The sequence below is a fragment of the Rhizomucor pusillus genome, assembly GCF_041956525.1.
Source record: "Rhizomucor pusillus strain CBS 183.67 unplaced genomic scaffold VTP01scaffold_16, whole genome shotgun sequence".
Classification (NCBI taxonomy): domain Eukaryota; kingdom Fungi; phylum Mucoromycota; class Mucoromycetes; order Mucorales; family Lichtheimiaceae; genus Rhizomucor; species Rhizomucor pusillus.
This window is the reverse complement of record NW_027192158.1, coordinates 203731-218009: the sequence shown is the minus strand read 5'-3', so window position 1 is coordinate 218009 and position 14279 is coordinate 203731. Positions and strand designations below refer to the sequence as shown.

Sequence of the window (14279 nt, the reverse complement as noted above, 5' to 3'; positions counted from 1 at the left end):
TACATTATACGCCTTTAATATGGATATGCAGCCCCAAATATATACCGAATGATCAATCTCTGCGATCTTAAGATATTCTCATCGGTCGAAGAGCTACACGCCATACCAATGGTTTTAACACAAATCAAGGCAAGTATAAATAAGAGAAACGGCCTGAAATGTTGCATACTTGCTCCACTTGGCCAAAGCCATTTTACCACCAATGGCTCGACTACAAGGAGTCGCTTATAATATCGATACCATGGCTAGATTTAAATATGAAGAACATCGGAAGCAAAAAGGATCGATAACCAAAAGTACTTGGAAAGGGCAAGACAAGAAGTCAATGGAAAATATAGTCGATGCACTCGAGACTAAGTCACAGGAATTGGAATCGTTGAAGGCCGATAAGCCGTCAAGAAACTAAGCGCATATTTGCACTTTGACAAGTATGTGGACGCTTCAGTCTTCTTTAACAACAACAGCCAGAATCGTTCCGTCTCAGGGACTTGGAGCTACAAGTACACCCAACCAAGCTATGAAATGGCCAAAACGTCATCTATAGCCAGCCAATGCTGAGCTTCACTCCTATTCCTACTTATTGCTCCAGCAGCAGTACCAACAACACCAGCAGAAGCGACATCATCTTTACATCAAGATCCGGCTGAAAGCGAGGGTTCTAGGAGAGCTATGCTTTGCTAGAGGAGGAAATAGAGGAACAGCGCATCAAGATACAGCGCCGCGAGCAGACTGAGCAGGAGATTCCAAAGGGGGTACTGGATGATCCCTTCGCCGTAACATTGTTGTCACTTATCACATCATACCCTTTATTACATTAATCTCTTAATAATGATGATGATACTTCATATGATGAGCAATTATGCCTATCAAACGATCATAGAAGTCTTTTACATATATTCGTATTCTTTTTGTATCTGAATACCGGCGCTCATGCGGCCTTAACAAGTTTAATGTTGTACTATGCGCAATGCTATGTGAAGCATCTAAAGCTCGTATCGAATCGAATCGTCATCCAAAAGGAATACTTTGAATCTGTCACGCCTTTGGCCCAGATGCTCTTATAATCAAATGCACTCAGGCTCGCTCTTTTACTGAGACAGGTTACTTACTGTAAATCATTGAATGTTTTACGCAACTTCCGGTCTTATTATGCATATGTCAACCACTGCAACGTTAATTTCGAGAAAAGTGAGTAAAGCGATTATAATAATCGTAAAAAATCTAGTCCTTCTTGCACGTTTCTAGGATATAAAAGTGCACCTACTGATCTTAATTTTCGAGAGTTATAGTTCTAAAAGCTGCTTCAGTTTCAGCTTTGAAAAAACCCATTGACGTGGTTCTTGAATTTATGGTCTTTGCGACATTATTTAGTAGGGTGGCAGACGGGATCCAAAATTAGACTTCTTCTTTCCCCTCCCTTGCAGCCGCGTCCAATGGAGAGCCGAAGGCAAATCTCCAGGATTACGCATAATGCGTACCGCGGCGTCACAGCCGTTGAAGAGTACCTGAATGCAATGCAGGAAGCAACTGCCAACGATGCAGAAATGCGTCAGTATATCCTTAACTCGCTCAAAACCAAGGATACCGATTTGGAGATTTTGCGCGATCTCAAGCCAGAAGACGCGGAAAAAGAGAATTTCCAAACTAAAAAGGCCAACCTTGTTACCATGATTAAAGGCGTCGTGGTAAGTTTTTTTGTCTAAAAACTGGAATCAACGCTGACAGGAATGCTAACGCTGTTAGGGCATTTCTGTAGGGCAAGGGCATACTGTCAGAAACCGACTGCAGAGTACATTTCTCCAGCGCGCTGTTGGAAGATATTGAATTGATTCAGAACAAGACAATGTTCAACAGACGACTTGTTCGACTCAACACATCGATCCTGTAAGCAATCACTCTGTAATTCTAGTTCGGAAAACTTCGTCTAAAAAGGTGTGGTGTCTAGTTATAAGCAGAACAAATTCAATTTGATGCGCGAAGATAATGTTGGCTTCGCCGGTCTGGTGGACGAGTTGATCATGCGCAGCATTGATGTTCGATACAGCGAGTACGGACAGCCTATCAGTACACCTTTGGAACGCATCCCAGCGTTCCTTGAAGCTATCTCAACATATATCGGTAATGAGTCTTTGCTTTTTTTTGCATTCCTGGCAAAACTATTGCTCACTGTAACAATGTAGGTATTTTCCAGCTCGATCCTAACCGCGTCCTGGATATCCTGTTGGACTTCTTCATCAAGGAATTACTGTACAATTACCAATTCTGGATACAATTGTTTCTACAGTCGGGATGGATACAGTATTTTTCCACAGCTACAAATGGGACGCCGAGTGGAGCATACAGCACCGCCATGGCTCATCTCTTAGGCTTCAAATTTACATATTATCAACTGTACGAAAACAAGAACGCACCTGCCGAGCTATACTATGCGTGTGCACTTCTCATCAAACACGGTTTGATACGGCTGGTTGACATCTTGCCATATTTGCACCCATTCGATGAGGGCATGGCCACTCGAGAAGAACGGTACATGGAAAATATCTACAACGAGATCAACACAAACACTGGTGGATTGCTTGCACAGTTTGGTGCATTAGGCGAAAACGGAACAACGGAGCGGATCAAGCGCGTCAAACCAGTCTCACCAGAAGATATGGAGAAAAACAGCAACGATTACAACGCCAACGATTACGTCGAGCTCACCAGGGCACTCTTAGCTGTCGGTGATGTCAAGCATGCGGAAGCAGTCATGGCAAAGTATAAAAAGCTTGTGGACATGTATCCGCAGTTGGCGCTCCATGTATATCGTCTATGCGACGTCATGTTGGATCGACCTTGGGACCTATTTGTGACGCAGCAAATTAAGGACCAGTTTCAGTATTTTGCAGAGCGAGCAAAGACATCTGAAGAAGTGGTACACCCTACAGACGGAGTTCGCTTGAAAGAAGTGCTTAGCACCGATCTATTGCAAGATGGAGTTATTGACTACTACAAGAAACAAAAATCAACATTCTTTTACAAGGAATGGCGTGAAGGTTTACCAAAAGTTGATACTTTTGAAGGTCTTGTCAATCAATATGCACCTGTCATGAGTTTGGCAGCGGACAAGTCGTATCTTGCACCCAACTTGGTTCAAAAGCTTGCGCACATCATACAGGGGCTGCTCGAACGCGAATCCAATTTCCCTGGATGCCGATCTTACTGTTTGGCAATCACTCGCAGTTTCCTTCTTCCGGCGGTCTCATTTAGCCGAGGCAATCCTGGCACGATGGCTCTTGTTTGGGAAGTTTTGGAAAGACTTACATATCAGGAAAGGTAGGCAAGATTTATGCATGCTGCTGTCGATAGCCGTTCAAATACTGATTATATCTGAAACTTAGATACGCTTTGTACGGTTGGTGGCGCGATGACTTTTACAAACGGACGGAGGAGACAAAGCTTGTCAAAGCAAGAACAGAGAATGAATCCAAGGCTGCGATGCAGTAAGTAGACTAAAGATATAGTTATCAGGAAGATCTTGTACGTTGACACGATACTTGCAGGCGAGTTGCAAAGAATTTGGTTCGACGATGCGGACGAGTCCTTGGCAAGCTTGCGTGTTCCAATCCAATGATTGTCTTCAATATTATGTTAGATCAGACTCAATCGTTCGAAAACATGGCGCCTTTGTTGGCAGATAGTTGTCGATATCTAAGCACCTTCTGCTACGATATTATCGGATTCCTACTGACTGAAAAATGGACTGGTGCGATCGGAATGTTTGGCAACAAGAAGAAGCCTAAAGTGAAAGAAGATCACTCTGTTGCCACATGGCTTAGAGGTAAGTTGATGCAAACATTAAATCTGCTACTTTTATCCTCATTCATTTGATAGCACTATCTGTCTTTGCGGGATTATTTTACAAGAAACAAGGTGCTGATCCAGAGCCGCTCCTGCGATATTTGACGTGCCGATTGCGTGAAAAGGATGCGGTGTATGACCTCATACTTTTGAACGAATATATCACCAAGATGTGCGGCATCGAAATCCTGAACGCCAGCATTACCGACGATCAAATCATGTCGGCTGGATGTGGCGACACAGTCAAGACCGAGGCATATCAGTCTTCTTCAGCAGAAAATAGACCAGCCGGCAAACGAACATTGGCTCAACTCAAACAATCCTTGCAAAAGGGAGACAGAGCAATGGAAATTCTGGTACTCTTGTATCATCTGCGTGAAGTTTGTCTGAACGATGTATCTGACAACGCCAGCGTCCTCGGCGCCAAAATTGATCACGTGCGTCACAGTCTTTTCCAGTACATGGAACTCTTGATGATGCTCTTTGAGGAGGATGAATATGCCGAGTTGATACCAGATGCTCATACGCTTGCCACTAAATATGGCCTCCCATCAGATATCATCATGCATCTTACTCGGCCAAAACTTCAAGCTGCACTTAGACGCATTGAACCGGAAGCAGAGCCATCTGACGAACCACATCCTGTCTTCCGACCTTTGCTGAATGATGCGGCCACTATAGCCGGCGATCCATCTGTACTTGATACCATGAGCGCGGAATTCTACACGATCTTCTGGCAGCTTTCCCTGTACGATATTTACGTCCCGGAAGACCGCTACAAAGCTGCCCTCAAGCGGCACGCGGATACCATTGCCCAGTGCAAAGATCCCCAATCCAAAATTTCGACAGAAAACCGACCATCCGTCGTAGCAAAGATGGAACGCCAAGCCCAAGCAAGCATCGATAGCATTGAGAGGGAATTGCCAGAGCATCGCGCTCACGTTGAAAAAGTGATGCAAGTCTTGAAAGCATCGCAAGACAGATGGTTTCCTCCCGCTGTGGAACGCCTCTCAATGATATCCAATCTTATACAACATTGCTTGCTCAAACGCAGCGTAGTATCAGAAGTGGACGCCGTGTACTGCAGTGAATTTGCCTTGTTGATGCATAGATTGGGCGTGCGCTACTTTTCAAGCTTGACTTTATTTGACAAGATCCTGTCCGAGAACCTGCCTTCGGCTCTACTTGCCATGACTGAATATGAGACAACTGTGCATGCAAGGTTCATTTTCCGCACTTTTGCAAAGATGACCGAGTGGCATGAAAATGAGGAACTGTTTATCAAGGAAGCACACGGTGAAGGACTTATTGGTTTTCAAAAGAAATGGAATGCACAGATATCCAACCAAGACGTTGCCAAGGACGATCTGATCAGCTACGCAGACTTTAAACGCGTTATGCACAAGTGGCATCTAAAGACCAGCATGGCAATTGAACAAGCGCTGTACTCTGACGATCCACATCAAATTCGTAACGCTTACCAAATACTGCACAAATTTACACCTCACTTCCCCAAGGTCAAGGACCACGGTAAAGTACTTGTCAAGGCAACAGAAAGCCTTGTCCGTCAGAATCAACCAAGCTCCTACAAAACGTTGGCTCGTAGCTACCTGAATTTCTTAACGAAGAGCGGTGCCACTTGGGTGTCAAAATATGCTTTCCAAGGACTTCCAGAGGTAAGTAACTGCACGCTGATAGTTACAGCGATGTGGGTGGCTAATCTTGGACCGTAGCCGGCTAAAACGCCTTCACCACCACCTTCTTTGCCGCCGGCAACTTCATCACCCAATCCTCCCTCTTCATCAGCCGCTCCTCCTGCCGGAGAAAGGACACCAAAGATCGAGACGCCACCGCCATCATCGACAACTTTGACGAAATCATTATCGTCGTCAACATCCGACGCTCGAAGCAGCCGCGAGGAAGATAGGGGATCAAGAAAGGCATCGTCTGTGGAACCGACGCCCGCCGCCTCCCCGGATAGCCAGAGCCCGCCGGCGAAGAAGCGCTTGAGAGATGAGGCATCGACGACCAGTTCCAACGACAGAAACAAACGCAGCAGGCGTGAGGATGAAGATGCAGAGCGGCGACACCGTGAAGCTAACAGGGGAAGCAGCTCTTCGTCGACTGAGCGTCATCGATCCTCTGCGCCTGAGCCCAGAAGATCTGGTCTGCAGCGAGAACGCGAGCGTGACAGACTGGATCGAGAAGCAACCGACCGAGCACGCGAGCGTGAGCGTGAGCGTGAGCGCGATCGAGACCGCGAGAGAGACCGTCCAAGTGATAAACGGAGAAGGTAGGGAAAAAAAGAGGAAATTATTTACTGCGATTTTCCCGATTTCAAATACTAACGACGTGACTTTAAAGACGAGACGACAGGGAACGCGAACGCGACAGAGAGCGGGAGCGAGATCGTGAGCGAGAAAGGGAAAGAGAACGAGATAGAGACAGAGACAGACGTAGTCGTCGTCGATGAAGATAATATTGTTGCAACAATATATTACATTAACCTGTACTTTTACACTGGTTGTTATTATTTTCGGCCACAACAATGTGTTCTTTGTAAATCAAATGCTGACAATGTTTGTTATATTTCCCGTTTCAAATTGCTATCAAGTTACATTTTTTCATCCTATTTAGTAATGGCATGCACGAAAAGATTATCATGAATCTGCGTCAGATTGTTGCTGGTTGCCGCTGGCAGGCGGAATGAAGTTTCCTGCCGGCGATGGCCCATTGAATCCAAACTGTGGCGGAAGGGGCGGGGGTGTGCCCATCATCTGCTGCTGCTGCGGAGGTCGAGGTACCATATTCGCTTGTGCTTGCGGTGGCGGTGGTGGTGGGAAAGGCATTCCGTTCATGAAAAACGGCGGTGGTACGGGGAACCCAGGGAACGGGGCACCGTTTGGAGGAGGGAACGGCGGCGGCGGTGCTGCCGCAGATCTGTTATCTCCCATCATCCAATCCATATTGTCTTGCCGGGGCTGCTCGTCGGCAAACCGTCTTCGTTTTCTTCCTCCTGGGTGATCATCCATCGGTGGGCCACGGTGTTGCTGTTGTTGTTTCTGGCCGCCGGTTGCTGTTGTCGCTGCCTTTTGCTTGGCAAGTTCTTCCTTCTTCCACTCTGGTCGGTACTCCACCTCTGGCTCTTCAATCGTCATCTGAGCACGGACAGGTTGGCCCTGGAAACCACCGATAGGTGCTGTCGTGAGACTCTGCTTCTCGTCTTCTGTCAACTCATCCAGCGGTATGATCGATTCTCCAATGTCATAGTTAAACATCCTCTTTGGACCGAATCCATATGCCCAGTTAATCTGGATATATATGCGCACAGTAATTAATACAAACAAATTTCCCACCCGCACATTGGAGAAGAAAAAGCACAAGCTAGCTACCTTCAATGATTGCCCATGTATTCTTATTCTGTCTGCATCGCTCTTGGCGGCTTCTATGCTAGCCCTAGTGACAAACTTTACAAACGCATTTCCCTTGTTTTTAATTTTGCGAGAGATCTTGACAAGCAAGCAAGAGTTACTATGCGGTGTGGTTTTAAAGATACATGCGTAAACACTTACAATTAAGCTATTGAGTTCTCCGTATTTTCCAAACACTGATGCAACATCCTCTCGAGACATGGAATCGTGGATAGGTGCAACAAACAGCGTACGCGTTAGAACTAGGTAGAAATTTCTTTTTTTAGTTATCAAGAAACGACACGACGCATTGGAAATCTAGAATCTTAGTTACCTCGAATGGTTCCAGGAGGAAGTGTGAGATCTGGCACAGGGCCAGGCAACGCAGCACGCTTCGGGGGTCCTTTCGGCGGCGGTGAAGGTTCTCGCCACTGTTGTCTACCGCTGCGGGGTGGTGCAGGCGCTCTTTCGTGGTCGTCGCTCCATCGAGAAGTCTTATTCTTGTTGTTGACGTTGATAGATGGTCCCTGGGGTATCCGTCTCGCAGGCGGTCGTTGATGATCCACATGCGAGTCTGAGGGACTTGGAGGGGTTGGCATCAAACCGGGTGGCGGTGGTAGTGGATGCCAGTGACCTTGGCCTCTTGGAGGAGCAGGCATAGCAGTAGCAGCCGAGGATGGTGGTGGTGCTGGTGGCATTGCAGGGCGTGCCTGGAAACCACTTGGACTTTGCACCATTGGTTCCGCAGATACAGGCGGTTGCGCCTGTGTATTAGTGGCTGCTGCCGCACTTGGACTGGATACAAGCCCACCTAGCAGCTGAGCCAGGGCTGGTGGAAGTCCAGTGCCGGTAGTGGAGGAGCTGTTCGGCCGATCTTCATCGTCATCTCCAAAGATCGGCTGTGTCGGATCGTTGCGTACAGGCTTCGGTGCAGTGGTTGCCGAAGAAACCAGGTTGCCAAGGTTACTGCCAGAAAGTGAGCTGAGTGTTGCCAAAAGAGACGCTGTGTCGACGGCGGGTGTACTGACTAGATGTAGAAGAAGGAATATTTAGAATGCTGTGCCACGAAAAAGGGTATGGAAGAATGTCTTTGCTTGCTGCTCTTTTTTTCTCAAGGATGTATAAAAAAGAGTACAAGAAGAAAGGAAAAGATATGCACCTTTACTTGTATCGACCGCATCAATCTTGGCGGCAGGCGGTTTATTTTGGTCGTTCCCATTGCCGGCATCCGCAGGTTTCATGAATGATTTCTTTATATGTTCGATCACTTCTTTGGTATACACGCCTCCATGTTCCCAGATATCGAGCGTTCTTTTGACCTTCTCCTATTTTATTGATAAAAATAAAAGAAGGGCACAATAAAGAGAGAATAGAGTCTCTGTGAGCAAAGCTTGTCCCATTTTCACCTGCATGCCTTACTGGAAGTAGCAGCGCGCAAGTACACTCCATTACTTTTTCTTTTGCCCACATACGCAGCGCGAGGATCTGGCCTTTGGACACTCTACTAGCGTCTATCACGGACCTCACGGTTCGCATTGATAGATTTCAATATTGCATAGCTGCAGCGGTGGCAACACTGCTACAACCGGAGCGGGCCGTCCCACGCACAGGAGAGTCGTCGTTGCTGCTCTCAGATGTATACGACTCAGAGGCGCAACAGATTTCTCTCTTTCTCGATCTCCTTCTTTATCTGTCTCTCTCTTTTTTTTTTCACGGTAGGCGGGATTTGTGTTCTGCCGCTGCTGCTGCTGCTGCTGCTACCTTTTCGCGTATGGCACGCAGGGAAACGACTGCATTCCTTCTTACCTTATCCTTCCCAGAGCACGACTCAAAGCATCCAGCGAGCGCTCCTTCTCGAAATACGACCGCGAATCGACGCAAGTAATTTTCCACATCGAGAGGCTTGTTTACATTGGCTTCGGCGGCTTTCCGTACTTGTTTGTGGGCAGCGCGCGAAATGGCGTCAATGACGTATAGTCCAGCAAGACGATAATCCGGCGGTGCGGTCTCAATAAATGTCACGATACGTTGAACAATGTAGTTGTGATGCTGAATGGTGGTGGTGAATTAATCAGTGACTGAGGGTCATTCACTCAATGTCATCTATCCCCCCATACCTTTGGATGACCAAGGGCTAAACCTTGCAGCGAGTTGATTTTGGAAGCCGAGACTGGAAGCTTGGCGTCAAGTATGGCTCTCAACTCCTTGTCAAAGATCCGTCGATCCCAGTCGTCTGTCATTTTGCTACCGCAAGAAGAAGAGAAAAGGATAATAGTAAAGGGCAGTCCCAAACCGGCGGCGGATTTGATGGTCGTCGGTCGGTCGGGCAGAAAACAACAAAGAATTGCCACCCAGTCATCGAACGGCTCCCCGCCAGCATGAAAAAGAAGCCACGACGATTAAGAACCTTGCATACACCATATCAACAGTGTGTGGTTAACACGGATATTAAGTTCAAATCAAGGAAGAATAAAGTAGATAACTCCTTACTGATCTATTTTCCCTAATGATAGCTAGACTCACTTGGTATTTATTACCGTGAATGTTGCTATACATCAAAAGGCTAATTATGAATCTTTACTAAGAGTATTTGGCATTGACAATATTAACAATGGAACTTCGCTTTCCCGCCAGCAGGATCAAGCAATATTAGGTATTAGCTCTAGCTATTGAACAAACGGGTGTATAGTCTATCGTGCATGCCTTGACAGACATCCAAAAGAGGACTGGTCTGACAGCAATCATCTATGGTCATATCTTTGGTTTCCTTGATAATACGCTCGATCGGTTGGCGCGATTGCAGCAGGAGCTTCTGAGCCTCGTAAGGCCCAACAATGTTGAGGCGAACTGCCGAAGAATACAGAGTGCGAGTAAAGAGATATAGCCACAGATGTAGCGTATTATCTAGGAAGAAAATGTTAGTACCTTGAAATCGTTTGATTGGTATATATATATATTTTACCAAGATCAACGCCCAAAAAGCGGCAAACGAGTCCAAAACATATAGGAAAATGGCCATCCACTTTTTCGCTTCTTATATACATTTTCCAGCGCTTTAACAGGTTTACATCTAATCCTTCGGGCGGTGGATTATCAGCAAAGCATTTCAAGTATAAAGTGATCATGGCCACGCCTTGCGCGAGGGACGCTCGACGTCCGACAGCGTTTGCAACCATGACAGCCTCGCACTCTGCATCGTATTCGGTAAGGGCTTCGAGCGGATCGCTGTCGTTTGGTGCCTCGTATCCGGCCCTGACAAAACAGACCGAGTTGTTGGCGTAGGAATGACTTGCACTCGCAACGAAATCAGCGAGATTTCCAGCGTCCAAGAGTCCAGCTTGTTGCGAGGCTTCTAGACCTGACGATGCAACAAATCCACCGGTGGGAAGAGCCGAGTCGGTCAGAATGTACAGTAACCAGTTGCTCGTTTCGTTAGATACGAACGGCAGATCCATCAAGTCTAATACGTAATTCCCAGGCAGACCTGCGGTTCCGCCCGCCTGCCCGTCGTCGATGGTTCAGAGGATCTTATCTTCGTTTTTCCCCAGGCAAAACGTCCCCTTCCTTGACCTCTTCAACAATGGAGCAGCGTAACCCGTTATCTTCCCTATATATATCATATACTTGACACTTCACCTGACACTGTTTGTCACCTCGTCGCTGCCAACAGACCGTTGAACGTCAAGATTGTCTAACCAGTTAATTTAATTTACTGACGACGACAAAAATTCGCCGTAATGACAACACGACGCCGATGGATAAGGTTCTTGCTTGATCCAAGGTTGCCTCTCCGAGCAGCTATATTACGACTGAAGACCTATTAAATCAATGGAAAACGGCAAAGCTTAAACCGGAGTTGTTTACAGACTGTGAAACAACACGATCCTCCTTATTTAGTGCTCTTGTTCCCTGCCTTTTGTCCTTTTCTTGCACAGCGCCAAGTTTCAAGTTATGAGGCAAACTCTACCGACCGATTATCAATATGATGAGTCCATTGCTCATCCAATCACGTTCAAGAACCAGGACGGCAACGTGGTGGAAATCTCCATCGTTACAAGCAATATCATCCGCGTGCGGCACCTTGTAGGCGGTATCGGCGGTGCCGGTGCAGAGCAGCAGCGCACGGAAGAAGGAGGCGGCACGTTCTCTGTGAAGCAAGCAGATGGTACCATGGAAATCCAAACACCGAGCGTGCGTGTTGTCATTGAGCTGCCCACTTTGCGACTCGTTTGGTATGACGTGAATGACCCTACAACACCCTTTGCTGAGGATTTAAAACAACGTGCCTATGCATATGACAAGCATGGTGACATCCACTGGCATTATCGACGCAAATACTCCGATGATCTCTACTATGGCCTTGGTGAACGCACCGGAAACCTCAACCTCGCTGGCAGGCGGTTCCGACTGGAACGTCTGGATAGTATGGGATACGATGCCGAAACTCAAGACCCTCTGTATAAGTTCTGTCCTTACTACGTGACTTTGTCTCACACGACCCGCCGAGCACACGGTATCTTTTACCAGAACCTTGGAGCAACCACCGTTGATTTCGGCCAGGAATTTGATGCTGTAAGTCTCGCATTTTGGTGTAGATTGCATTTATTTATTGTTGAAACTGACACCTTTTGTAAAATCAAAAAAGATGTGGGGAGCATATACATATTACCAGACAGAAGCTGGACCCTTGGATTACTTTGTCATTTATGGCCCCTCTGTACCTGAAGTTGTCCGAAACTTTGGAACAATCGTTGGAAGACCGCGACATCTGCCTCCCCGCTACTCATTTGGCTACCTCGCATCTTCCATGGCCTATGCCGAAGCAGACAATGCCCAGGAACAGCTAGAATCATTTGCAGACCTTTGCCGAAAGCACGACATACCATGTGATGGCATGCACTTGTCGTCTGGATACACTGTAGTGGATTGCGGCGACCGATGTGTATTCACATGGAACAAGAAACGGTTCCCTGATCCGGAAAGATTGGCCAAGCGTTTGAAGCAAGACGGTATCCACATCTTTGCGAATGTGAAGCCGTGGTTGTTGCACCAGTCCCATCCTGACTTTGAGCAAGTTAAAAAGGACAAAGGCCTTGTGTGGGATCCTGAGAACGACAGACCTAGCACTGTCTGGCAGTGGCGAGGAGGTCGGCACACGATGGGCAAAGCGAGTTACATTGATTTTACGAGCAAGGCTGGCTATACATATTGGCAATCGAAACTCAAGAGCGAGTTGGTAGACAAGGGCTACGACATTTGGCTGGATAACAATGAATTCACCATGCTAGATGATTCTCACACTTATGCTTGCCAAGTCCATCCGGATACTTATGACATGCCATTCTTCAAGCCGCGTGCGGATGAGGAACATTCACCTAGCAAGATTGTTGGCACACCCTTGCAGACCCTTTTGATGGCTCAGGCGTCTTATGACGTGCTTCGTGACAGTCTACCGGATCAGCGACCTTTCCTCATCACAAGATCGGCTGTGCCTTTCTGCCACCAGCTCGTCAGCCAGACGTGGAGCGGTGACAATTACACCGAGTGGAAAACTATCAAATACAACGTGTCCATGGGCGTGGGTTCGGCATTGTGTGCCATGCCGACTGGTTACGGTCACGATGTGGGCGGTTTTGGGGGTCCCAAACCCGATCCAGAGTTGTTTGTTCGCTGGGTCCAGCAAGGCATCTTTTGGCCTAGATTCTGCATCCACTCTTGGAATGAGGATGGTACAGTAACTGAACCTTGGATGGTAAGATTCATTTTGTGTGCTTATGATACTTTGAACTTCAAATGACCAACCAATCCCGCAGTATCCGGAAGTCCTTCCTGTCATCCGTGCCTCCATCCACTTCCGATATCGACTTATTCCGTACCTGTATTCTCTGCATGTCACTCTCTGTCACAGATCAGGCGAGCCCCTCGTCCGCCCGGTTCTTTATGATTATCAGCTGGATGTCGAGACACACGAGCAGCAGTTTGAGTTTATGCTGGGTCCTCATATGCTAGTTGCACCTGTGATCGACCCTGGCCAAACTACTCGACAAGTATATCTGCCTCAAGAGACAGCGTGGTACCATTATCAGACGGGACAATATTTCACTGGCGGGAAGTCCGTTGAGGTGCCTAGCAAGATGGACGATGCAGCTGCGCCGGTGTTCATCAAGGCAGGATCGATCGTTTGCCTTGGTAAAGTTATGAAGAGTGTGCATGATCAGCCAGACGACGACAGGCGCGTGCAGATCTTCCCTGAACGATGGGAGCAAAGCTCTAAAGTGGAGCGACGGACGCTTACTATCATTGAAGACGATGGCAAGTCGCTTTATCACGAGAAGGGCGGAGCATACGCAGAAGTGCAAGTATGGATGGAAGCAGATGAGAACGAGATTCGTGTGGGTCTTGAGATCATCCACGATGGATATTTCCCCGATTACGATACGGTGTGGGTGACATGCCCAATTAGCAGCGAAACGCGCCGACTTGTCTTTGTAGATGCTGCTGAGATGATGCGGAAACAAGTAGATGACGATGATCTGTGCAGCTATGTCGGGTTATCTCTAGCTCAAGCACGCAGCAAGAAAAAGGCTGCCCATTAAATAAACATATATGCACGATATTGACGAGATGACCACGGACACAATCTTGTTGTTTTCAGTTAAGAATGCAGGGATGTTTTGAATGCGTCAAAGACGCCAAGAAGCAGAAGGATCTATGCATCCAGCAGCACAGCAAGGGGACCTCCTCCTCCCTCGGGGCTTTCCGCTGGGGCGCAAAAAGGTAGGTGTATTAGCGTAACCCTAATAGTCTTGGCACAACTACCGCCCTCGTCGTCATAGTCGTCGTCTTTAGCGAACCCTCATCAACAAAGATGACAGCAGCACTGACGTAGCTTGTGCGCCCATCGTGCTTCTCGCTCGCCATTGGTGCCTGAATTTCTTTTTGTGTGATATGTGTGTAGTACAAGTCGCGTGCAAGAAAAGGCAGTGGCTAGATTTTCCATAAGATCGACGTCCTTATTGTGGCCGCATG

At 47.3% G+C, this 14279-nt stretch overlaps 4 protein-coding genes across 4 annotated transcripts; 2 read left to right on the top strand and 2 right to left on the bottom strand.

The window, feature by feature from the left end:
- Positions 1 to 1433: 1433 nt before the first annotated feature.
- VTP01DRAFT_3329 (uncharacterized protein) lies at positions 1434 to 6313 on the top strand (the record flags this gene model as incomplete). Its single annotated transcript, XM_069381888.1, has 9 exons — positions 1434 to 1685; positions 1757 to 1884; positions 1946 to 2118; positions 2181 to 3315; positions 3381 to 3482; positions 3543 to 3820; positions 3874 to 5516; positions 5574 to 6133; positions 6205 to 6313. The coding sequence occupies 9 exons, from the start codon at positions 1434 to 1436 to the stop codon at positions 6311 to 6313; spliced, it is 4380 nt and encodes a 1459-aa protein (XP_069236487.1).
- Positions 6314 to 6500: 187 nt separating this feature from the next.
- On the bottom strand, positions 6501 to 9490 carry VTP01DRAFT_3328 (uncharacterized protein; the record flags this gene model as incomplete). Its single annotated transcript, XM_069381887.1, has 7 exons — positions 6501 to 7151; positions 7233 to 7349; positions 7413 to 7513; positions 7585 to 8277; positions 8410 to 8575; positions 9057 to 9299; positions 9368 to 9490. 7 exons carry the CDS (start codon positions 9488 to 9490, stop codon positions 6501 to 6503), a joined length of 2094 nt encoding a protein of 697 aa, XP_069236486.1.
- A 422-nt stretch (positions 9491 to 9912) lies between these two features.
- On the bottom strand, positions 9913 to 10705 carry VTP01DRAFT_3327 (uncharacterized protein; the record flags this gene model as incomplete). The annotated part of the gene is made up of 2 exons (XM_069381886.1): positions 9913 to 10154; positions 10213 to 10705. The coding sequence occupies 2 exons, from the start codon at positions 10703 to 10705 to the stop codon at positions 9913 to 9915; spliced, it is 735 nt and encodes a 244-aa protein (XP_069236485.1).
- A 496-nt stretch (positions 10706 to 11201) lies between these two features.
- Positions 11202 to 13846, top strand: VTP01DRAFT_3326 (uncharacterized protein; the record flags this gene model as incomplete). Its single annotated transcript, XM_069381885.1, has 3 exons — positions 11202 to 11822; positions 11896 to 13002; positions 13064 to 13846. The coding sequence occupies 3 exons, from the start codon at positions 11202 to 11204 to the stop codon at positions 13844 to 13846; spliced, it is 2511 nt and encodes an 836-aa protein (XP_069236484.1).
- Positions 13847 to 14279: the final 433 nt, after the last annotated feature.